General features: G+C 37.7%; 1 protein-coding gene across 4 annotated transcripts in view; it reads right to left on the bottom strand.

The window, feature by feature from the left end:
• AKAP7 (A-kinase anchoring protein 7) overlaps positions 1-13,312 on the bottom strand; it is a 71,172-nt gene extending 57,860 nt beyond the window's left edge. Inside the window, exons 1-3 of one of the 4 annotated variants that reach the window (XM_058171790.1) lie at positions 10,433-13,312; positions 4,952-5,089; positions 2,733-2,878 (exon numbers count right to left, since the gene is read on the bottom strand). In XM_058171790.1, the coding sequence (XP_058027773.1) occupies positions 2,733-2,878; positions 4,952-5,089; positions 10,433-10,721 (573 nt within the window). In that variant the 5' untranslated portion in view covers positions 10,722-13,312. The remainder of the gene's footprint in view (positions 1-2,732; positions 2,879-4,951; positions 5,090-10,432) is intronic. The other 3 variants (XM_058171782.1, XM_058171810.1, XM_058171800.1) reach the window with 3 other exon arrangements.
• Positions 13,313-26,991: the final 13,679 nt, after the last annotated feature.

The raw sequence follows: 26,991 nt of genomic DNA on the forward strand, positions 1-26,991 counted from the left end.
GTGAGCAGGATCGTACATTTTGTTGTTGTTGTTGGCCTGGGACAATTTTAACATAATGGGAAAGAATGACGGCTAGAATATGTAGGGAGAGAATGCCGCAATATTCATTGAAGGTTTACAAAACCTATTTAGGATTTACATAATAGTATTTTTGTAATGTAACCCCTGAATTCTTCAGACTGAAGTAAACTGTACCCACAATATTTGACAAGTTGATAGCACTGTCAAAAAGGATTGTAAATATGCTTTGGATTCTTATGCTGCATGGCGGCGGGGGGCGGGGGGGGGGCGGGGGTGGTGGTTGGACTTGATGACCTAAATAGTTTCTTCCACCTCTATTTCTAAGAGTCATACAAAATGGATTGTGAGGCCATAATTATTACATCTCTAATGAAGTCTAAATAATATTTAGAGACAGTCAAATAAATATTCATTATATTACTCATATTTGTTAAATTGGAAGAACTTTTTAATATAAAGACCAAGCTTACTTAGGATAAGGATATCATTACTTGATGCGTGTATAATTCATAATTAATGTTCAGTTTTCCCCCAAAATTATATTCCAAGAAATTTCTAAGCATTATGTTCAACTTTATCGATTTGAACTATTCGTTTTCATATGCTTCATGTAAGCTTCTGAATAAAACTTAAGACACACTTTACGATATGTTTACATTTTGATCTGAAAGCAGCAGCAAAGTATAATATTCAGTCAAGTATGTTTGGTCTGAAGTAAGCCAAGGTCAAAGAAATCAGTTAAGATTAATCACAATTTAGTGTATGAACTTAACTGCCTTTAATAAAAAAAATTCCAAATATCATATCTGGAACTGCAACAAGACACTGCAGTTTCATTTTAATGTATCTCCTAATTCCCAGCATAAGATTCTATTTCCTCCAAGCCTAGAACAACAGTATGGATCACTTGTAGAGTTACGCCTAACTACAGGTTGTCCTCCACTTATGACCACAATTGAGCCCAAAATTTCCACTGCTAAGTGAGGCAGTTGTTAAGTGAATTGTGCCTCGTTGTATTACCAAGTTTTTGCCAGTTAAGCCAATCGCTGAAATTGTTAAGTGAAATGAAACTGCATATGGTCCTTAAATGAATGTGGCTTCCCTCACTGACTTTGCTTGTCAGAAGCCAACAGGGAAGGTTACAAATGGTGATCACATGACCCCAGGACAACGCAATACTAGTTGCCAAACGGCCAAATTTTGATCACATGAACATGGGGATGCTCCCAACGGTCGTAACTGTGAAAAACAGTCATAAGCCACTTTTTTCAGCACTGTTGTAATTTCAAACGGTCACTAAACAAATGATTGTTAAGTCGAGGACTGCCTGTAACTGTGCTTTACTAAGAACTATTAGTTCAGGGCTATTGCCTCCAAATGACAACGAATGAGTGCAAATTTAAGGGGAATAGAAATTCAAAGAATAATATATAGTATGATAAAGAACTGGCTCAAATAAAAGTATTCATTTTACTGTAAAGTCAATTCCTTTGAACTGAGTTTGACTCTTGCAAATTTCATTGCCAGGGTTTCCTGACCACAATGTAGATGTGATCTGCCAGCATGTTTTTCTGAGTCTTTTTTAAATTTACAACCTAACTTGTGACTCTGAATGTATCCAGGGAGCTTCTGTCCAAGATCTGACCCCGATTAGCTTTTCAAGATTAGCCTGTTCACCCTGTCATTTTGGTAAACATTTAAGAAAAGCAGTAATCAAATTATTTCAAGTTGGGTTTAAAGTGGGGGAACCAAAAAAAAAAATCCATCCATCTATTACTGACTTTCCAGCTTTCTTCCTGGTAAGAGTAATAAGAAATGCTTTACAATAAGGTTATAGACACGGTATATATAAAGTAACATGACCAATTACCTTAGTTATTAGAATACTGTACACAACCATGAGAGTTGAAAGAAAAGGTCCAGCTAAGAGAGGAAGTATCCCAGATAGCAATAGCACTTAGATTTATATGCCACATCTTAGTGCTTTACAGCCCTCTTTAAGCAGTTTACAGAGTCAGACTATTGCCCCAACAATCCAGGTCCCCATTTTACTGATCTTGGAAGAATGGAAGGTTGAGGAGGTAAGGATCGAACTCCTGGCAGTGAACTGAATTAGCCTGCAATACTGCATTCTAACCACTGCACCACCACGACTCCACAGATAACTACATTGTCTGACTGGAGCCTTCCTTACCAGGATCTTATTTTCTACAAGATGAAATAACACAATAGATCCTTTCTACTAGCTGTTTTCTTAGCTGTAAGTGTACTCTACTAGTTGTATTCTGTAACAATTGTGAGAATCATCTTAATTGCCTAGGCTTATGAAATACAACAAACTATAAAGTAAAACATTGAGAACAAACTCACCAGCCACATTTTAACCTAGCATGTTATGTAAACCTGGATAATATGTTTGAGGGAAAGAAAAAAATGCTAGTTAGGCAAATAACTATTTCTCAAAATCTGCCTGTTTTCAAACTACCCTCTTCCTTTCCTCACTCCTTCCACCCTCTTATTAAATTTAACTTCGATGTCACTGTTACAATCAGAAGAGGTGAGCCTTTTCTAGATAACATGATTTTAAATCAGTGGAGTTCCTGTGCCAACAATATGAAAGAGATTGTTGTGATTAGAACTAAACCGTGATTTATTAACTGTACGCCATTTTGGCTACTAAAGAGTAGATTTTAAGGGGAAAAAAAGATCACCTTTGGATTTGTGATTGGAACAGAAATGAAATAATTGGGTCTGTCTTGGTTTTTCTTTTTCTTCGTTATTGTACTGTCTTCTTCATTCCCCTTTCCTGCTATTCTCTTTCTCTTCTTTTTAACAGATGGTTTAGATTTGCTCGAGGCTGGGTAGAAAGCAAAACAGTTATTATACTGTAAGCACATGTAAGTAGAACAATGCATAACATCTGATAAATACAAGATCAAAAGGCCATTCAGACATTATTTTATCTTCATTTTCAAATCCGAATGCTAAAGTTGCATCCTTTCTTAGTCAGAAACAACAACACTTCCATTCTGTTCAAGATGTTCCTCTGTCCTTGGAAGTCCCAAAGGTGCTTTTTCAAAATGCAACTGGACTTTCTCTGTTTTGCTTGAAGGTGTTTCACTTCTCATCCAAGAAGATTCCTTAGTTCTGAACGGAAATGCAGAACTGAAGAAGAAATTTCTTCAATCAAAACAACGAAAGCCCAGCTGCCTTTTGAAAAGCAACTCTGGTCAAGACCCCCATCCTTGGAACTAATGCTAAGGAGTGCAGAAGGAAGGAAGAACTACAAAAATTGAAAAAAAAACATTTTTTCAATGTTTAAAAAAACCCAACAACACACTGCTAAGTACAAATCTGGTCCCAGTCCAGGATTAAAAACCTGGAGCTTCCACATATTTTGGATTGAAATTCCTTGCCACCGGCTGTACTGGCAATAGCTAATGATTAACTAAACCCAAGAATCCAATAGAAGAGAATATATGTAGTTCAGAGTTGAACTGTGGCATCCTTGGTGCTCTCTAAGCTTGCTGTTTGCTTGCAGATATTTCATTACCCGACAAGATAACATCACCAGTGCTAGGGAACATGGAGTTTGCTACCTGATGTATATAACAGTTTGGCCTGCCAACTTATGTGTGGGATATGATTTCCTCTTTACTCGTTCCTTGATTAGGCTATTGCCTTCTGCTAGATTGCTCATCTGGTCTTAAACAGGGTGTTGATTGCTGCAGAGGATGTGTTTAAGTACACATCAGTGTTCAAGACAAGCAATCTAGCAAAAACCAATACCCTAAATCAGGGTGTCAAATTGGTGTCCGACAACTCCCAGAGTTCCTCAGCCAGCTTTGCTAACTCTGGGAGTTGAAGTCCACAAGTCTTAAAGGGACCAAGTTTGGACACCCCTGCCCTAAATGAAGAAACTGTCAAGGAGAAAACTACACCCCATCAACACTGGTAGGCCGGCTATGGTGGGGAGCAAACTCCATATCCCTAACACTGATGATATAATCTAGTCAGGTAATGAAATGCCTGAAAGCAAGCAACCAAACTAAGAGACCACTAAGAACTCTAAAGAGTAGAATATCTGGTACCAGTTTGCTTAATCCTACTAATTTTTTTTTTTCAAATTCAATCTCTAATACATTAATGGGAAAATATCCTGCCTGCCTCAAAGAAACATTTATCGTGGCTCAAAAAGCACCAAAAATTCAAAGTTTGAAAAGTTTCTACCTGTTGTAAACATAAAACATAGTGGAGTCAAGATGATTAGGAAATATTTTTGTTCAATATCATTTTTTCTTTTATGAGACACTCACACAACGTTGCTTCAAAATTATTGTATTCCAGTATCTTCTGGGGCACCTTAAATCCATGTCATTTTTTTCAGAGTGCTCGTGTGAATGTACTCTTTGTCTATGTTTTGAAACTTAAAACTCAAATTACAACATCATTCGGTTCCAGGTGGCCTTTGCAGGGTACTTATTAAGACTTCCTCTGCTCCTAAAGCTTTAATTAGCTCTGTGTTCATACACCCTGGTCACGCTTAATCTTTTTGTTAGTTGCCTCAGGTATAATAAAGCAATCCCCTCTTTTTTTATTAAATGTTTTAACTGCATTTTTCATTATTGAAATCGCCCTTTTGTGGCATTTCCCTACAAGGTTAGCACCAGCAAGCATTAGAAAACAGCAAGATTTTGCTTCATAGAAAGAATTCTTATACGAAATAATTTGGAATTCAAATATATTTCAGAAAAAGGAAACCTCTAGTCATTTTGAAAGGGAGAATTAAAAAGACCTGGAAATTGAAATGGCAAAAGTTAGGGATTTTTTGTTTTTTGAAAAAATCTGGCCTAAATGGTACTTGTTCGCTTAACTACAATGTGAATATCCAATCTAACGAAGTTTCAGAGTTCTATTCTACTAAACTTACTGCTAAATTCAAGTTCAATATCTGCTTCAGCAAATGGCATTTCCGCCATCAAGTTATCAATCGAATTGTTAGAGCTGTGTGATTTCTTCCTTCGCTTTTTCTGTTCTTTTTTCTTGCACTCCACAGTTTGTTTTCCATCTGGAATACATTTAATACAATGAATTTGGTTTTAGATTTCATGGCTGATTAAACCATCACCAATAAAATTCAGTCCTAGACTTACAAGCTCATTACAAGGCAGTTTTTCAAAGCACAATATCAGAGGTTCACCAGCATTTGCTTATTTCTCCAGTTTTCACGTTTAACTGACTTTTTAAAGCATTAAATATATTACAATAAAAGATATGCATATATATTTTGATCCCCATTTGAAAAAACAGGGATGAAGTTGACTCAAGTCTTTCATAACAGTCCGCAGTTTAGAGTCATTCTCTTGCTGATTTTTAAAGCTTTGAAACTAGAATAAATTTCTCTGGGTATGGCTAAGTAAGCTATTAACAGTGTTTTATTAATGTGAAGAAAGGTTGGTGACTCAGTTCTGCACTGAAAAAATGATTCAGCCAAGATACATTCAAAGGCTTCTCATAGCTAGAACTGTTAAATGGAAACAATATTATGACTTGTTTGGCTTCGGATTTTATTGGTTACCGCTCATTTCTTATTTAGAGCTATTTTTATTTTATTTTATTTTATTTTACTTTTTATTTGAGAAACTTACGATAAAAGATTAAATAAAGTAAACTAAAAAAATTTTTTTTCTATTCCAAATACTCAAGTATCTGCAACTCCACTATTGTGTTATAGTTATGTATGCATTCAGGGACATAACCCAAAGCCATGATTCTTATCCATAACCCAAATATATTCTTATCCATTACGTAGTGACTTGTAATGATGCTTATCAAATAATCACGTAACAGAGGATTGAGAAAATTGTTTTTCATTTTGATCTAGGTTGCAGATCTAAGTGGATTTAGTGTTAGGGAATCTCAGAAACCTTGCTGAGTTCCCCAAGGCTGGCTTTAGGAAAAATGAGCACAGGATTCCCATCCTGAAAAACAATAAACTCAGCTAACATGTTTACAGTAAGTTTTGCTCCGTATCACTACATTAAGTTTATTAGCCATATTTTTATATATCCTTCAAGTATTTTCCAGAATTACATGCCACTTTAATTATTCCATGTGCTGTACAAATATTATGTTTGTGCCTTTAAAAAAAGGACTTAAAATTCTTTGGTGTGTTTGGCTTTTTCTTTTCTTGAGGCTTTTTACACTAGACCAGTAATGGCAAACTACAGGTGATATGCCATGCCGTTTCTGATGACACACCAGGCCTCTAAACCCTCTAGATTTGAGCTCAGCTGAGAGGGCCCTGCTCTCACATGGCCTCTGGGCCCTCATGCAAGAATTTCAGAGTAAAGTAAAAAAATCTCCCATCTCATTGGGAGACACATCTCATTGTCAAGGTTGGGTATTCCACCCCTAACCCAGAGGGAATTTGGCAGCAGAGGAGCACATTCTATTCTTAAGACATAAAAAGAAAGCAGTGGCTTGATAGATGGAGTGTGAAAAAGCATTTCATTCAAACATTTCATCCAGATTATTAGTGTCCTGTATAGTGTTTCCTGGATACCTCATCCCTAGCGCTAGGGGAGATAAGCCACCTGATTACAAGTTAATTGGCTTCAGTGTTCAAAAAACAAGGAAAGGATAACTGCTCCTGGAAGCTGTACAGAAACTGTAATAGCTGTTAGATGGTGACCGATTGGGGGGGAAAAGAGTTCTCTTGTATGAAATGCTAAGATGAACATCCTAGCTGAACGATCCTGTCTTCAACAGGTTAATGGTTTTAAAACCACTATGTGCCTTTTTATGTGGGGAGGGGAGGGGAAGGGAGAAGAAAAATTGCCTGCCCCAAAATCAGAGGCGTGAATTTCAGTTGCTCTGTTTTAGACAGGCAGCTAAAAGCTTACAAATGTATGCATCATGTGGGCAATTTATTGGGACATAGATCCCTAGTTCCTTTTAGGTGCACTATCACTGCTCAAATCTAGTTTCCATCTTAAATTTCCAAAATTATTACAAGTAAAAAGGGCTATTATGACAACTGTCTTTTATTGGTCTGATACTTTTGGCCCTGTATGAAGACAGTATTTAATGAAATAAACAAACAAACAAACAAAAAGGGAAGATGAATTTCCCTGATGGCTTTGTGTCAGAGCTTAATTGCCCCGTTTGCAACACATAGAAATGTGTAGTTTGGCCATTATATATAAATAAAAATGCTATGAATAATCAATACACAAGGAAGCAGAAACTGCTGAACAAAATGATTTGCCGTATTAACAAGTGAGGCAGGTATTCTTTCTCTCAAGGGAAATAATCAAAAAAGGATGAGACAAACAAGTGAGTCATACTCATGAGTGCATAGTCTGCTGGTTAACAATAGATGGATAAATCATAAGTTACTCCAATACATAACAGTTGGTTATTGTCATTTATTGGCCTATAACTTTCATTAAAGATAGTTTTTTTGTAAAGGTTTCATTCACAAAAAAGACTAATTATACTTTGCAACGCAATCTATATACTCTAATATTGAAAGCTTTTGCTCTCATTTTCTGATAGTGTCAGGGACTGAAAAGCTTTAAGTTTCCTGCTGTAAATTGTGCAGGTTGAACTGAAATAGCCTCAATAATTCCTTTCAACTCTACGACCGTATTGTTATAAAACAATGATAATCTTAATTGAGTATTGTACACCTAGGATTAGGAACTTTCACAGAATATACTGTTCTTTCCTTGTTTTCAAACTGAAGATGCATTTTTAATTATGGAGAAGCAGGGGTGTGGCTACTATTTGAATGGAAGGCATCTAGGGAATACAAGAGATGTAGACTAGATTGAGAAATCAAAACAACGCATTAGAAAATGTCTACAGCAAACCACATCTGGGACTGTTACCAATAAAATCATAATCATCTATTCATTATATCATCAGGAATTAAGCCTGACCTGGAGAATCTACTGCAAAGAGTCATAGGCTGTTCTGTTCTTTATTACTGAGAAATAGATATTTGAACCAGATTCTATTGTAAATGTTCAATTTCTAAAATACGAACACATTCTCAGGAATAGACAACATGTGGTTTTACTGCTGTCATACAGAAGCATGTAATCCTTAATTATTAGAAATTTTGAACTCTGGAATGCCTCAGATAGGCTTTGATGAAGCTATACTACCTGGATCTGTGAGTAGAATCAAATACTATTCACAAATATTAGGAGCATAATAAAATATACCTGTATTCAACACTTGCATCTCTCAAAATAGGTATTTCCTTATTATTTGTACTACCATAACTGCCCTTGAGAGTACCAGTTGTTAACTAGGAACTAGGGTTTATTTCAGCATATCTTGCGTTATAAAATATTTTTTGGGAACAGTTTTCAGTATCACTCAGTGAAAGAAAAATACTTGGTTTTGGTTGTCTGTAACTAAGAAACAGGCAACATTTTAATACAAGTGGCCCTTGACTCACGACTACAATTTCTGTTGCTAATCAAAGTGGTTGTTAATTGAACCACGTCTGGTTTTACCCTTTTTGCTATAGTTGTTAAGCAAATCACTGTGGTTATTAAGTTAATTATATGGTTGTTAAGTGAATCTGGCTTTCTCCATTTCGCCGTGAGCTGAAAACGTATTTGTTTGGACCTTTCGCCGTGAGCTGAAAACGTATTTGTTTATTCAAGTGGGACTGGCTTAAATTTTTAAATTTTTAATTCTAAACAATTTTAAATCGGGGTTATTATTTATATATTTTAAGGGTTTTAAATTTGATTGTTTTAATTCCGGCCATTTATGAATTATGTTCGTTTTAAGTTCTTGTTTTAATTGTATATTGTGCTGTTTTTTATGACTTGGCTGTGCACCGCCCTGAGTCCTTCGGGAGAAGGGCGGTATAAAAATTTAAATAAATAAATCCATTGACTCTGGTTGTCAGAAGCCATCTGGGAAGATTACAAATGGTGATCAGATGACCCCAGGATGCTACAACCATTGTAAATACTTCCCTTGCTAGGCACCCAAATTTTGATCATATGCTGTGAGAGTTGTAAGTGCAAGTCAGTTTTTTTCAATACTGTTGAAACTTCAAACCAGTGCTAAACCAATTGTAAATTGAGGACTACCTGTACCTGAATAATTGCTATATTAGGTAGTAAATATGAATGCACCTCACTGACATTTTCCCACAAACTGTATTAAAAATCTACTACAAAGCCTGAGTTGCTAGCAGGTGTAAAAGCAGTCCAGATATTAATATCACTTTGCTTTCTAAGTGATTCTAAAAGATAGACACTTTTAATTTCCCTCAGTAATTTTGTTTCTATGAGAAAATGGAAGGGCAGGGGCACAAAGGCATATGTAATTTTAATGGGAACTAAAACCGTTTGAGATAATGGAATAACATGGATACAAAATTCAACTTCATATTGTACCATAAAGTTTATCACATACCACCAAGTTTTAGTCAAATTTCTCTAACAGGATAAACATATAGTGAAAGAAAAATCAGTTCATGTGTTATGCTCACTAAAAAAAGAACAAAATGCCCATATGACGTAATACATGTAAACCAAAAGGTGACTTAACGAACAAAACGCAGTGACTTCTAAAGCACTGCTTACTTTCTGTGCCAATCTGGGGCACAGAAAAATTGTTCAAATTGACATTTTATTACCCTGACCAACTGTTTGCTTAAAAAGCATAAGTTAATAAATAGTGGCATGTTTATGCACTTAAATGCTCACTTACTACACTTCAATAAGCCCATCATAACTCCCATTCCTAATGGTAACCTCCAGTTGCCAGTTACGTGATAAACCAGCAGCAGGATTAGACTTGGTCACTAAATTGGAAAGGAGGCCATCAGAAAACATCTGAACAGCAAGCTAGACTAATTATTTTTTAAAAAAAGGAGATGACAGTGGCAAGTCACTTTGTACTCTTGCCAAGAAAGAAAAAGGGGACGTCAGTATAAGATCCAGAGGTTGAATTGGACTCAAACATCATCCTTGCAAGGTTTTCTACTCAAAGTCTTTTCAGCCCAGTTCGTTTATTTCTTTTAGCAGGATTACCACCCCTTTTGTGGAATAATTATTCAAAATACATGGGGAACGCTCATAATTATTCATTCGCGCATCGGGTGGTTTCTCTGGAGAGATCCTGATGCCTTTATGATGACCGAGCTCCCTTTTGGGGTTAACCAAGCGCCGGAACAAAGCATTGCACAAGTTTTAGACGAGGAAGAGAGGTTTCATTATCTGCGACTGCCAAACTGTGAGAGGCAAAATGGAAGTGGCCCCCACCACCACTCCTCCCACGTTAGGAAAGGAAAAGTTGAATAGAAGGGTGGGTCTGCCGGACGCTCCTCTCTCGGCTTTGGGGCCGCTGCTAGCATTCATTATCTCCTCCTCACCGATCTGTTGGGACAACTGCTTGCTCGCAGTTGGAGGCTGAACTTTTCCTCCCATTCCTCCTCGCCCAGCTTCTTCCTCCTCCTCCTTCTCCTCCGCTTCCAGCCTTTGGGAATCCGCCCGAAGAGGGGAGGATCCCTGCGCAGCCATAACGGCGCCGGAGAACAGAGATCTCCGTCCCACCTCTGGGGGCGCCCAGGGGATCTGGGGACTAGAGGACCCAGCTGACCCCGCGGCGAAGCGAACGGAGCGGAGAGTCCGGAAAAAAAGTCGCGGCAGTTTCGATATCATAGCCCGGGCTTTCGCCTTCTCCCGAGCACCTACGGAAAAACGGAGGAGTCAAAGGAAAGCTCCACCGGTCCCTGCAGTTCAGTCGGCGGAGAAGACCCGGTTCTGCTCTCCTCACGCACGTCTAATTTTAGGGAAAACTACGACTCCCGGCATGCAACGCCAGCTTGCGGAGGGGGCTCGAAACGAGGGGAAAAAGAGGGCATTGTGACGCCGCTTCGAATGTTTTATTGGGAGTCAAGGGCGCTGGGCGTTTCTGATCGATTTGCAACTTTGCATCGCGTGTTTACTCGTGTGAAAATAATTCCCAGCTATTGTTCTTTCTCCTTGTCGGGGTTCTCTGTTGTATTCTCTGAGGAACCAATATTCTTGGTGTGGAATGTGGACTTCATCTGCATAGAATTCTTGAGCCACATAACCCGTAATTCCCGTAAAGCTGCTCTTTATTGGAGGGGGCAACACACACCCCTGTTAACCAGAGCAAGGTTTCATAGTTTGGGAAAATAGTGTTTCTAAATATTTTGTCCTCTCTGGTATTCCCACGAGCCTTTGTGCCAGGAGAGCACTGGTAACTTTACTACAACAGTATAACTGGTTCAGACAGGAAATGATGGGTATGGCAGCCAAGCAATTTTGGAAAGTGTATGGCATACTGTTGCATGGGCCTTAGCAGCCAACTTTATAATGAGTGCCTTGTATTGCTCTACACCTGTCCACATACCTGATTTTGAAATATAAACTGGAATTGAAGATGTTTCTAGAACAAGGCTTCACTGGGAAATGTCTTAATTGATGATTTACTTAAGATGCGGTGCTGCTAGAATGGTCCTCATTTGGGTATACGTTCAGTTTGTGCATTTGCACAATGCATTGCAGCTAAAAATTATCAGTTAAATATATTTTGCCAATTTACTCAGTGTAGGCAAATAAATGCAAAGACAGAAATCACAGAACGTTTTAAAACTTGGATGTGTTTATTAACTTGTAGCTCAAAATACTGTGGAAGTTTTAATAAAGTTAACTTATGCGCCATTAAATCATGTAATTCCATGTTAACTCAGGAAACTAAGGTTGTCAATCATGAGCTAGTAAATCATGTGAACCCAGGCAGAGCAAAGATGTTCACCAAAAGAGATGATGGAATTCTAGTCACAATGCAAGCCCTGCCCTTTTTACAGAGGTCTGTATGTGACATCAGTGCATATACAAAAAAAAGTGAAGTTTGTATAGCTTACGTTGTTTCTACCTTCTTGCTTTTTGAATCTCCCTTTCTAGCAGATGATTGAAATATTTTTACTACTTGACCGCTCCATCCTTTTGATCAAGCCCCCATCATTCATAGCCCATTAATTTGTGTGTGTGTGTGTGGTCGTGGGCAAACATTTGAGTATATACAAACGTGAAACAGCTGTTTTTGCCTTAAGGAAACTAAATAAATAATCTCTTGGGCAAGCACCTGTAACTTCTTGAGAAGAGACCCAAAATATTTAATCTCCATGCTCTTCCCTCCCCATTTGTAAACATGGTGTTTGTCATAAGGATAAGGGTTTGGGCTATGAATGGAGGAAATCAAGTTCCCGTTCTCACTCAGCCATGGAAGCTCACTGGGCCAGTTGTTCTTTTAGCACAATCTATGTCACTGGAGTGTTGTGGGGGGTGGGGGAGAGCAGTGGCGAAATCCAGCAGGTTCTGACAGGTTCTAGAGAACCGATAGCGGAAATTTTGAGTAGTTCGGAGAACTGGAAAATGCCACCTCCGTCTGGCCCCAGAGTGGGATGTGAATGGAGATTTTGCAGTATCCTTCCCCCAGGAGCGGAGTGGGAATGGAGATTTTGCAGTATCCTTCCCCTGCCATGCCCACCAAGCCACTCCCATAGAACCGGTAGTAAAAAAAATTGAATTTCACCACTGGGGGAAAGTAATGAAGAAAGAGCTATGTATACATTGTTGAACTACTAAATAAAAGCAATATATAAATCTAATAAAATAATCCTTAACTTTGTCAAAATATTCTGGTTCTGGTATTCTGAAACATGTTTCCATCAATACGCTGTAATCTTTAACAGTGTTGTGATCCATCAGCAACCTGCGGAGCTGGCAACGGAGTCAGACAGCAATGAGGCTGAGGGTTAGGGTTAGTCCTGGAGGCTGGGGAAGGCCCGGATGACGGCTCTGCATGGGAGGCAGAGATGGGAGTGATGTGCAGACTCTGGAGCCTCCAGAGGCTGACAGTAGTGAGGCAGAGGAACAGGAGGAGCCTGTTCCTAGTCTACGCATGAGAAGAGCTGCCAAAAGGCAAGAGCAGCTAAAGCAAAGAGGATGACTCAGGAGTAGGGCCAAGAGATGATTGGCCCCTCCCATAAGGCTTAAAAGACCAGCAACGGCATTTGGGCTCTTTGCCGGAAAACAACATTGATAGCCTTGCTCCTTGTCTTGCTGCATTTATTTCTTGTCAGCGTCTTCTGCTTTTGAACTTTTGCCAAGAAAAGCCTTTGGAACTTTGCCTAGTTAGACCAAGGTTGGTGATAAGACTGAAGAATTGTGTTATGAAGAATTTGTTTTGATTTAGTTTGGGCTATGCTGAGAATGAGTTAATTCTCAGCTGTTCTAATAAAGTCTGTTTGTTTTTGAAATGAGTGTGTTTACTACTATCTACATGGGCCTGGATCACAGCAAACAGTTTTGAGTTTTCACATAGCATTTAGTCTGTCTGCCTGGTCAAAGTCAAATCTATTCTTCTGAGATCTGGTCCTTTCATATCTGTTGAGACTACAGCACCCCAAATTCCCAAGATGGGAAAGACTTCAATTAATCTGTGGATGATTTAACAAAATAAAACAAAGCTAGGTTATCTCCCTTGCAAATTCACCTGCAGAGCATAAATAGAACTGAAGCTGCAGCAGACGTCTAAGGAGAAAGGAAGGAGTTAATAAGGCACTGGAAAGAAAAGGAGAAAGTGTTCATATGGAACCAATTACAGTGGTATAAAGGATGTTCCCTCCAGAGGAAGAAAGCTAGCTAATGGAAGAGTTATCTTTGTGGAAATGCAACAACACACATCTTGAACAGCTGGCAATGAACCGAAATATTTTTAAACCCCTTTGTTAGAGATTAAAGGAAAAGAGTGACCAGTAAGATGGAGTTAGCAAATTCTTCTAGAAAAATAGTTCTGAATGCAGCCCATTTTCTACCAGTTTCCAGATTTTGAATTGGTTGGGAGGGAAAGATACTTATAGTACTGCAGTTTTAATTACCTTGTTTCTTTACTATTCAATTCGGTGATTTTCAAGGTATGTTATAGCGTTCAAATTAAAGAGCAGGCTTGAGATATCTTTTTCATCAAAATTAGTATTCTGCTACAGAATGTTAAAAGACCAGTTGAACCTGGCCTGGTAACCAGCCTGAGTTCCTTATTTAATGGCTCTTTTCAAAGGGCAAACCTAATTGTTAGTGACTTACGTCCTGACTAAACTTGCATATTCCACTTACTAATTACCACAAAGATTGTATAAAGGCAGCAAACTTGCATTGTACATGGAACAGAAAAATGGAAATCTAAACACCAAGAGCCATCACCGCTTAACCTTTATATAGCACACCCTACAACAGGAAATGCCATTGAGGATTTATTTACTTATGGATTTGTGATTGTGGATGTAGGATCATCTGAGAAATGGATTAGTGATTGGAGTCTAGACTTCATAGTGATTTGTGTGTCTTTTATAAAGCTAGCAGATGTCACTTCATCTGACGGCTGAAAAATGGACAAGGGAGGAATCAATGGTCATGGTATATCTTGCCATTAATGTTTTTTGTTTTATTTTTTTTTGTTTTACATTTATACCCCGCCCTTCTCCGAAGACTCAGGGCGGCTTACAATGTATAGGGCAATAGTCTCATTCTATTTGTATATATTTACAAAGTCAACTTATTGCCCCCCCAACAATCTGGGTCCTCATTTTACCTACCTTATAAAGGATGGAAGGCTGAGTCAACCTTGGGCCGGGCTCGAACCTGCAGTAATTGCAGGCTTTGTGTTCTTAATAACAGGCCTTACCAGGCAGAGCTAAACCGGCCCAATGTTGGCTAAATGTTATGGAGAAATGCTGAAATATAGCTAAAACAGACATAATGGAACCCTAGTGAAATGGACAGAGCTAGTGAAGATACAAATTATAGAAATGAGAGGGAAACAATTGAAATTTGTGTCACTTTGTAGTTCAAAAGAAAGTAGTGAATATGCTGTGATTTCAAGCTTCAGCTTATATTGACCATATGTGACTGGGAGCCTACTCTCTACAAAATAATAATAATAATAATAATAATAATAATAATAATAATAATAATAATAATAATAATAATAATAATAATAATAATAATAATATAAAAACATGGAAAGTTTGCTACCTTAACTGAATGAATTTGCTGAATTTATGCTATTTCCATCTTTCAGTTTGCATTTCATTTTTCTAGTAAATCATTTTGTGCTCACTGGAGAGCATTATGTAATGAAATGTGCGTTGTTCTTAGCCTGTAGGCTTGAGCTGCAATGTTATGAATTTGGGATGTTTACTTTTTTAACTATTGCAATTAAGTTTTCAAAACCATATTCTTGTGGCTTTTCCAAATTCCCTAGCATGCTGTAGAAAGTTAGCACTCATCCATCTCCTAGAAGAATGAAATATTCTAGGAAATATTAAAAAGGCAGAATATTATACCTCTCTGGATGAGAAAAGGAGAAACATGCTCTTGGAAAGCAACCCCCACCTTTGTTAATAGCCCCAGAAAGGCTGTACCAGCTTATCTACAACACAAAAGACCTTCACCCTCAGAACATAATAGGATTAGCTCCCTACCCATCTCAACACATGACACCTGGGAAGATTACATCACCCAGCAAGATTCAACCAAGCCTAGGACTCAAGACAATCTACAAAGCTACCCCTGCATGGCCCCGTGGGAGTCTGACAACCAATCAGAATACATTTCTTACACAGGAACAGGAAGCTCCAAGACGGGGCCCAAGAGAGGGTATAAATCTCTCTCTCTCACACCCATGGACTCTCTTTTTTTGCCCAGGAGCTCAAACCATGTGGTCCTGTCCACCATTAAACCATCTTTCCAAGCAATCTCCATGTTTCCAGTGTCTTTCTTTCCACTTGGAATTGAACCCAGATGGACATTTCTTTCAACAATGCTATGGAAAACTGGTGTTTACAACTATTATGGCTTGGTGTTTTGGTTTTTTTAATCCTCTAAGATATGAAGACAATTGTTGCAGTTGTCTTACTTTGAAAACATGTAATCTTATCTTTTGTATGGAAACAAGGAATGATGATGTCTCTAATTGGGCTGCAGTGACGCATGGCTTTTTGATGGAGCACTTCTGTTTACTTACAATTGATCTGATCCTATCAGAGAGCTTTCTGTATGCTTAGGATCCAAGACACTTCCAGGCTTTATTGATCCCCAAATATATTTCTCAGCATTGTATGGTGAAGGTTTATTACTCTTCTAAGCAAAATCCATATAGCATACAGTTTCTGAATACAGAGTTTTGACACCATTCCAGCATGCCACATTGCATTACTGTATGAAGTCAGCACAAAGCAGGAAACTGCTTCAATGGGATGTCTGTTGCCTTTTTGTTTCCTGCCTTTCGAAAAGAAAACGTATCTCTAAGTAGAAGGATATGCGCTTGAGAGGCCATTATCAGAAGTTATTCACCAAAACAAGATGCTATGAAGCAGCTCACTAAAATCCAAGAATCTCATACTTTTGAAACAGGTTGATGGGGGAAAATGTGCCTCTCTCATACAACAACACTGGCAAATCTTTGCACTCTGAAGAGAGAAGGGAGGTGGGGAAGGGGGATGGAAATCTTCCAACGCTGTAAGTATTTTGAATTAATCTTCAGTCTCAAATGGACTGCAGAGAAAGTGTGTCAAACAGATCATTAAAAAGCAACATCCAGAATAAAAGGCATAATTTCAGCTTGATGCATATGCTGTGCAGTGATTCCTTTTCCGAGAAAAAGACTAGATTTTGCATTTTTGCTCATATGTATACATAACTGTCCTTTCCAACAAAACAGAGCACTCTTAATTGATTTCGCTGGGATTTTCAATGAGGAATGCAGAACTGGATCCAAAAATTTTCTTGTTCCAGTTGGATGAGATGCATTTTTGCAACCTAGTAAAACCATTGTTTTAAGAATAAATTGATTGTTGGATAAAAATCCAGATGTAAAACCTGCTTCCACGAGATTATTTTTTGTGAAACATTGTGGTTTCTATTTTTCTATGTATACTTTTTCAAAATTTATCCTTCATTGCAGTTATATCTTTTTTAAAAAATCCTTTTGAGATTTTGACTTTTTTTCTGACTAAAGGGCTATGTTGTGAAATAAAGGATATTGTTATCTCTCTATTTTTTTTAGGTGCAGAGGATATTGACAGTAGCATTAAGTAGGATGCCATGAAATATCTTGCACAACAGGGAGTTCACACTGTATAGAAGGATAAAGAAAATAAATGAGGGATACAATGAAAAGACATCTTAATAATAACCCGTAGCTACAGAATGCTAGTTGACCAAAATGAAAAGAAGTTTATAGAAATTTTATTATTTAGATTTTTTATTATTTAGATTTTGCTGAATACACTGCAGCCTCTTTTAAACTCAGCTTGCTTGTTTTTGGTCTCATTTTGCAAGAGCTCCTCTTTCCCCATATAGTTACAAATTCATTCATTCATGTATATCTGAGTGTGCACAAAAACACAGAAAGACACAGGTAGACACTCTCATGTAGAGTCAGTTATTTTTATATCACACACATTTTGAATCACAAATTCAAATTTTCATTTAAAACTTCAACAATATTTAACAAAAGAAATGCAAAAATACATGTTGTTTAATACATAATGAGGAAACTAGGCTAATACATGTAATTTAGGAATACATTTATATGGGAATATAGAAAAAAACAACAGTGGTAATCCTTTGTTTTTATAGAGGAAAAACTGGATCATTTTACAACTCTTCATAGCATATGAACTGGCAGACTAACTTTCATCCTAAGGTCTGAACGTAAAACAAATATGGGCGTCCATTCTATGTTTCTCTTTCCAAGACTGTTCCACATTTGAAAGGGAAAGTAGAATTGTACATTCCTATTAAAGATCATCTTATTAGATCATGCAAGTCTTTTTTAAGGGAGGGGAAAAACTTGCAGCAAAATAACTCTTTTCGATAGCAATATCTTGCAAATTTGTGCAACGAGATACAAGTTGCCATCAAGTTTGTTCTGAGTATAGATCTCTCCATCCAGCTGCAGAAGCTGGTTTTCTCTATTTCTTCTTGCTCTTTGCACTGTTTGCCTTTGCTTCCTGCTTTCTCTTTTATTTTCTCTGCCCCCAGTTCTTGACTCTAAGCCCTGAAAAGTATTACTCAATAACTATGATCGTTATTGTTATTTATGATACTATTAAATTAGTATTTATTAAATTATTTTCACATAATGGATGTTTGAGGGTCAATGAACAACCTGAAACTTCATGAAAGGATTGATGAGCTGAAGAGTTTGGGGACCTCTGATCAGGCACAATCTTGCTAGACAATAATATTAACTCAAAATTATTGAATGTACGTTGCTAATTTAAATTGATTTAGTATGGGTTTTCATAACCTAAATATCAGTTGTAACAACCAAAATGTAGGTCTCTATCCTGTTTTTGATTATAGCAAGTCAGAAGGGCCCAATTTAATATTTTGTATTGCTACACTTAGAGTGAGGTAACTAAAAGAATAAATATCAGAAGTAGTCATCTTCATCATCATCATTGTCGTCATCATCTTCATCTTCTTAGATGCAAGTGCAGGATCCGCTTTTTGGATAAAAGAACGCCATCTTGAAATGACAGCATCCAGGTCATGTCTGCATTTTGACAGAGATGGCTGTAGATGGGTTGGGACAAAAAAATTGACCAACCGGCTTATCATCTCGCTTTATGTTAGTTTGGTCTGTGTTCACCTTAGCACCGCCCTGGTGAGTGGGTAATATCCAGCAGTACCACTAAGAGTAGCAGACCTCACTGCCAAATATCAAAAGTAGTGATGGCCACATTTTTTAAATTATCACAACATTTATAGATTCCTACATAGCACTTAACAGAAAGTGTTCTGTGTTGTAGTGTTGTACCTCATGCATCTCTTCTCTGAACATTTCTCATCAACTGGCCAAAGTCACTTTGACTAAGGAGATCCATCACCCTAAGACTCTTAAGAGCCAGTTTTCCTTTATTACACAAACATTTGAACGTAACTTTTGATTGTCTTTTCTGACAGAGCCAGCAGCTAACCATCATGGGAAAAGCAGATAGACTTTCACTCGTCTTTGCCAACACAAGCTGGTTATAGTCTGTGTCTTGGCATTTTTCTGAGTCTCTTTATTCTGGGTAACGTTACTAGAGCAGAAAAGCCTATCTTTTGTCCTTGTTTATAAAGGGATATTTTATTCACAAGGATATACTGTATACAGTACTGATTTGCAAGAGAACAGCTGGACTGAAATTCAAACCTATAATATTGTACTTTGGCGATGGTCCCTGAACAGATAGTTCCATATTCTGGGTTCCATAGAAACAAGAACTTTGTTGAGATAAAAACACTAAGCTAACCTCTTTAAAAAGAAAATTAACACTTTAGTCTCCTTCCATGTTTTACCTGGAGAATATATTCGAATCATGAGTTGCATTAGTAGCGTATTTGTATACCTAGGGGATAGGTAATGTAAACCATCGGACTGGAAATGGAGAAAAAGAACATTTGCTTATAGTGATGTTTTGAAATATGTCATACTGTGGATTAACTTTTATTTGTAATTTCACAACAGGGTGCTCTGTCCCTCAGCAGAGATAACTATGATTGTAGCTCATTTGATTTCTTTAATGTTATTTCCACATTGTAAACCAGATGGTGAACAGAATAAGACACTGCTCTAATGATTTTTGTATTGTTTTATTCTTTTTAACATTGTAAGCTGCCCAGTCACCAATGAACAAAATAACGTAATTTCCCCCACCCCTATTGAAATCACCAAATTCTTCAAAGCCAGTGGGCAATTTCTTCCTGTACATAGGTACTATTGCAGAAGTAACTGCTCATAGATGAACATTGAAAAATAGATGATATAATGATGCTGCAATATATAATGATTGTGGCAACATAGTTGGCAGGATTGCAGAAGCTATGCACCGATACACAGAAATTTATTTATATACTTAATTGGAAATATATAAAGGGAAGGGATTCCAAAAAGAATTATTGGGTGAGTAGTACTGTGTATATATATATATATATTCTTATGTCTGCACATCCCCCAATTAATCAGAATAGTTACATATGTTACTAGATAATTCTGCTTATGAGGAGATATCTACATCCTTGTTCACATGAGGGCTTCTGAATTGGGACAAAGCTGGATGGATTTCATCTGTTCGCTTCAATCCACAGTTCTCTCTGGGGTCTCATGCTGCCACATACCTTCTATTTGCAGACTTCGTGAAATTCACTGTACAAAGAGATCACACCTTGCTGCTGTATACAAATGGAAGGCTTCAGCAATTAAATATGTTCCCTGCAATAACCGTGTGCTTAATACAATTCCATGTTCATAGTGTTTACGAACTGGAATAGACTTCTATACATTCTGGAGTACTAGTGTTAAATCTCGATAAAGTTTCTAGGAAGATTATCTCTTTTTAACCACTTTATGATGGCATTTAGAATAGAATAGAATAGAATTTTTATTGGCCAAGTGTGATTGGACACACAAGGAATTTGTCTTGGTGCATATGCTCTCAGTGTACATAAAAGAAAAGATACGTTCATCAAGGTACAACATTTACAAAAACATTTGTGGATATTCTAACTTTAAGTAAAGATTTTCATAACTTTTCTAGTATCTATTTGCTTAAAAAAAATTGGCCATGATTTTTTTTAAAAAATAAAGGTGATATGAAGAGAGCCAGGGTGATATAATAGTTCAGTTATGGGACTAGGACTTGGAGGTTCCAAGTTTCAAGCCCACCCTCAGCTATGGAAATTCTCAACTATGGAATTCACTGGATGGCTTTGAGCCAGTCATTCTGTCTCAGGCTAAACTTGAGAGGTACCCTGTTTCCAATTGTTTCTCTCTGGCCACCAAATGTAAGCACAATGGGTGTTCTCCAGATCCCTTAAATGTTGCCATTTTGTGGGACTAGGGACACATGTCTTTTCTATCATTCTCCCTGTCTTCAGGAACAGCATCCTTCCAGAGATACACATGGCGCATTTTATTTATTTATTTAACTTATATGGTGCCCATCTCACCTAGAAGCTACTACTACTCTAATTAAGTTAAATGGTGCTCTTGGAGGCATTATTGGATATAAATATAGAGCAGGTAGTCCTTGCTCACTGGCTATTTGTTTAGCAATCTGTTGAAGTTGTAAAGACTGGTCTTTATGACTGAAGTGCTGGCCACTGTAGCCATCCCATGGTCACATGATCACAATTCAGGTGATCCACTTACATTTTCAATGGTTACAGCATCCTGCAGTCCTGTGATTGCCATTTGCAACTTTCCTTGCTGACCTCCCACAAGCAAAGTCAATGGGGAAGGTGGCAGGGAAAGTCACCAATTGCTGTGGTAAGTCCCCCCTCAGGCTCATGTGATCAGGGCCACAGTGGCACAGCGGTTAGAATACAGGACTGCAGGCTATTTCTGCTGACTGCCGGCTAACTGCAATTTGGCAGTTCAAATCTCACCAGGCTCAAGGTTGACTTAATCTCCCATCGTTCCAAGGTCAGTAAAATGAGGACCCAGATTGTCGGGGGCAATATGCTGACTCTGTAGACCACTTAGAGAGGGCTATAAAGCACTGTGAAGTAAGTCTAAGTACTATTGCTATCAGTCCCTGCCTGCACCATCCTCTCCCCATCCTTCTTGTGCTTGCGCCCTGCTACACCATCAACCCCTGACCTTCCTGCACTCACATGCAGCCTGTCTCCCCTATCCCTCCTGCAACACCCCTCCCACCGCACCATTCCTGCAGTCATTACCTGGGATGCCCAATGCTTCTTGCTTAACAACTTATTATGTGGATCTTGCCCATCTTGGGGTTATGACAACAACTGTCAAGATTATCGCCCTTAAGTGATACAGTCTCGTGATATCGTCCTTTACCACTGCATCACTTAGTGACAGCAATGCCAGTCCCAATTGCTGTTGTAATGAGGACTACTTGTACTGTCAAATAAAGGATTGTTTTATTTCATGCCAGCCCGGTCTGCAACTGAAATGATGAAATGTAGCACTACTGACATTCAGATATGGTAAGCAGCCAAAACTGGTTATTGACTGCAATAAGTATGGGCCTTGATTCAGCAATAATCTGTAATTAAACTGTTAGGACTGCTTATATGTGAACACCTGGTCAAACGTTGCATTGGGACAATGTTTCTTAATCACAGGGAGCTCAGTAAATTATTCATATATCGTGTCAAATATAAACTATAATTAAGATTGGTCATCCTTATACATTACAATTGAACTACTTTGTCTTACCTATCACTTCATAAATGGTAATAAATTGGGGGAGAAGTTATTTTCTGCAGTCTTATAGTTATAGAAATAATTGCTGATAGATGTTGAAATTGCCAACTGGTGAGTCTTTATTTGTTCTAATTTGCTCAGCAATACCAATACAACATTAATATTGACATGGGTTGTTATGGTAGACCTTACTACTTCAATTCAAGTCTCAGTGCAGCTTTCTTTTAGGCCAACGGAAAGATGATGAACATTTGTGTGGTTGATACTGTTCCCAACCGGTATTAGTTATGATTCAGAAAATGGACACTTCTTTTCTACCTTTTATTCATGCATAAATTCATGAACAATGTTAACTGAAATTCATTTCTATAGACATTTCTGTAGCCTCTCTTTTTAAGAACACTAGCTTTTATTAAGAATAATGGCACCTGCATTATAATAGTAAGAGCAACGTATGGAACATGGCCTTTTGCCCAATTTAAACTGTTTATGAAGTCATTGCTTATGAAAGAATTGTGTATATTTCTCAGATAAAATCATATTGTAATGGTACATGAGAATAATCTTGGGAGACAGGAGGAATCAGATCAGAGGCAGCTTAGCCCACGGAAGGAGAGGGGCTATAGCAAACATTCCAGAAGAGGCCCTCTCTAGTTTCTTGGATTGTAAAGTTGAGGGAGATGAGAAGATGTGCTTTCAGACGTGCAATATTCTGTTAATGCAGAGATGGGCAATTAATTTTCCCAAAGCGCCACATGAAAAGTAAGGCTGTTGTGGAGGGCCGAATCAATATGGTTATGAAGGTGCATAGGCATGCAGGCACACACATACTTAAATTGTGGGGGGTGGGGGGGGGGAAGCAGTCGCCTTCAAAATAAAGGCAATGTAGTTATTATTATTATTATTATTATTTATTTGATTTTTATACCGCCCTTCTCCCGAAGGACTCAGGGCGGTGTACAGGCAAAGTAAAAAACGAACAATACAATATACAGTTTAAAATGCAAATTTAAAAAACTTATTATAATTGGCCTGAAACTTTAAAAATATATAAAAACTAAAACCCCATTTTAAAAATTAGTGGTAGAAAATTTAAAATCAATAAAATTTAAGCCAGCCCCGCGCGAATGAAAAGATATGTCTTCAGTTCGCGGCGAAAGGTCCGAAGGTCAGGTATTTGGCGTAAGCCCGGGGGAAGCTCGTTCCAGAGTGTGGGAGCCCCCACAGAGAAGGACCTTCCCCTGGGGGCCGCCAGCCGACATTGCTTGGCGGACGGCACCCTGAGAAGTCCCTCTCTGTGAGAGCGTACAGGTTGCACTGCAGGCATGGCATACACTTATTTGTATTTTTAATTTCTGACGGGGATAGCCATAGTGCCAGATGTGGCCCTGGAGCCATCAAATGCCTAGGTCTGTTTTAATATAACCTTACAAGAAAGTTAGAGCTATTACTTCTGGGTGTGCGTCTTGTCTGGACTACCTACTACTTCGAAATGGGTGCTGGCTGGGCAGACTCTACTGTGGGAAATGAGGCAAAGTCTTATGAAGCTTGTAGAACCTGAGAAAGGGAATAAGAGCCTTTCTTTTGTAAACCGTCCTCTCTTGGCTCTTTTGGGGTGTGAGCATGTAAATTATCACTTTTTTATTGAGGGAGAGAAGAATGCTGCCTGCCTTGAAGATGGTGGGAGTCAGAAGTGATATTCAGCAGGTTCTGACTAGTTCTGGAGAACCGGCAGCGGAAATTTTGAGTAGTTCGGAGAACTGATAAATACCACCTCTGACTGGCCCCACCCCCATCTATTCTCTGCCTCCCGAGTCCCAGCTGATCGGAAGGAAATGGGGATTTTACAGTATCGTTCCCCTGCCATGCCCACCAAGCCATGCCACCCGCCAAGACAATGCCCACAGAACAGGTAGTAACATTTTTGGAATCCCATCACTGGTGGGAGTGTACTAGCACCCAAAGATGCTCACTTGATCTGACCATTTCTGATAATTATTGCTGAATCTCCCACTGTTCCTTTTTAAGGGAAGGCTATTGGGAAGGTAATGCAATTCATATTCAGAGGATCTTATAAGAAAAAGTTTATCTGAATCCTTGTCATTTAAGCTCCAATCTTAATCATTTTTACATAATTCAGAAATGGCTGCAGTTCATAACTGTCCCTAAGATCTTGATGGAGGGAAATCACCACTCTGGGCCCCATTGGCTTTTGATACTGTCAACCATGGTGTCCTAATAAACCATCTGCAAAGAGTTGGGGGCAGCATACTTTGACAGTTGATCTTCTGGATGGGCAGTTATAGCATGTAATCATGAGGGACTATAGCTGTAACCCTTGACTGCTCCAGTATGTGCCAAAGGGACCTGTGCTGTCTTCTTTGTTATTTAATGTATTTATGAAGCCATTAGATGATATTTATTTGTCACTTTAGGTTGATATGTTATCAGTATACTGATGACACGTTTAGAATAAAGGAGAAACAAATCTATAACATGTAATAAATCTAAGTTTCTGGTTTTTAAGAAAGATGCGAAGTGTTATATGTTAATAACAACAATATGGTACTCAGTTTCCACTGATGGAACTTTCTGTTCCATCAAGGAAGTCTACTGCATCAGTGGAATCAAAGATGTTGCTTTCTGTATTATTATCTGAGATTCTATTTCTGGAGGACTTGTAGACCTCTGGAGCAATTTCTTTTCAAGACAGGAAGTATGAGCACAAAATCCTGTTACTGATGTGAACATCTGCTTTTACAACATTGGATCTTGCTCCCAGAAAAAGTCTTGTTTATTTGACTGTCAGCATAATCCAGTTTGTGCAAACCAATATGTTATGATCTCTGAACTCAATTGTACTGAATCTCAAATAAGATTGCAGCTGATATGTGAGAGATTCCCATCCCAGCTTATAAAGAATGGAATTTCAAACTGTTTTGTACTCAAATAAAAAAAGAACACTTGCTTTTGCGTCATCTCACTTAATGCTCTAATTTATGGTTCCTTTTTCATTTTGAGCTTGAAATACATCTATAGCTATTAAAATAACTACTGAAAGAATCATAAGGTTTGTGGATTATTTGATATAGATAACTAGGAATACTTTATGCCACTTACATGCTGTTCATTTCAAAGTATGTAATTAGTGGCACAGTAGAATAACAAGACTAGTGATAGTTATATATTAAATATTTTAAGGGGTTGCATTAGAAGTATCACAGATAAATAGGACAAGATTTGCCAAGAGCATAATTACGCATAAACAGACACTTGACAAAGACTGGTTTCCTCAATGGAATAATAAAAGACCAACATCTAAGGTGAAATTCTATTTAATAACATAAATAAATAAAAAATAAAGGAGTCAGTTTTGAGTTGCATGCAATATTTTCATCTGCTGTATTTTCTCTTCCCTATAATTTCAAATAAGTGGTGCCTACAAGGTTGATTAAATACAGTATGAAGTTCATTAAATACAGTTTAAGAAGTTCATACAATGACCGAAAACACTTCATACAATTATACCACGACCAGTGTAATGGCTTTTTGTATATTTGCAAATATTTTTTATTTTGTGTGTATCTTTTGCAAAAATGAAATTATATTGGAAATAAATGCGAACATTACAAGCTTTGTATACATGTAGCAGTTAAAGTATAGGCAGTTTTGAACCTGTACTTTAATAGCCTGTACTTTAACTGCTACATGTATACTTTATTTAATACAAACATCTGTACAGGATCTAGGAGGTTTCTTTAGCCTGGGCTAAGCATATGGGGGGGGACTTTTGCTTGTTACAGCTGTTAAAGAATTTTGTTTTCCCCTTCAGAATGATATTTAGTTATTAAACTTATATGCCATCCGATTTTATATGCCATCTGATTAAGAACAAGAAAAAAATAATCATATTATTCAAACTGGAAATTTGTATACTGTAGCGGAATTTTACATGCTAATCCTTAATAATGTAATGAACCACTTAAATGATATTTCAAGGATTATCAAGTCAGAGCCAAATCAGTGCAGGTGAATTTGGGAATGTTATTTGATTAGTTCATGACAGCTGTAAAGTCACCAATGACAACAAGTAAACTATACCAGACACACAATGATCAAAATACAATTGAACAGAATTTTAGATAGTCTTTCATCTCCTAATCAAAGCAATTTGTGCAGGGTGTGAAAAATATTTCCTTGTTTATTTATAAAAATAGAAAGATCTATGTAGCATGCAATATATCATGTAAAACAGCATTATCTTAGGTAACAATGAGTAAGATCAAACAATGTTTCCTTTCTGTTTTAATTAGGTTTTATTTATGTGTTAAAGAGGAGGATTACAATGAATTAAGCTGAAAATAACTGAACTGCAAAACAAAAGTTGAGTGGAAAAGCAAATGTTTCATGAATAACAAAAGAGAACAAAACAATATTTGTAGCCAAAAACCTGTTTTCCCATTTGGTTTTAGCCACACCTCCATTAGATATTTGCACTGTCAAAAGTGGATATAAATTAACTGCTTTTATTTTGAAACAAAAGCAGCTTTAAGGGCTTGTTTTGAAATATGCTTTTAATCCAGGCCAGGTATGTGACAGATGCCTGCTGTCTGACTTCTGACTGCTATTTGCCTTTCAAAATGTTGCTTGCAAGAAGCTACGGTATTTCAAAGG

Source organism: Ahaetulla prasina, chromosome 1 (genome assembly GCF_028640845.1).
Source record: "Ahaetulla prasina isolate Xishuangbanna chromosome 1, ASM2864084v1, whole genome shotgun sequence".
NCBI lineage: Eukaryota > Metazoa > Chordata > Lepidosauria > Squamata > Colubridae > Ahaetulla > Ahaetulla prasina.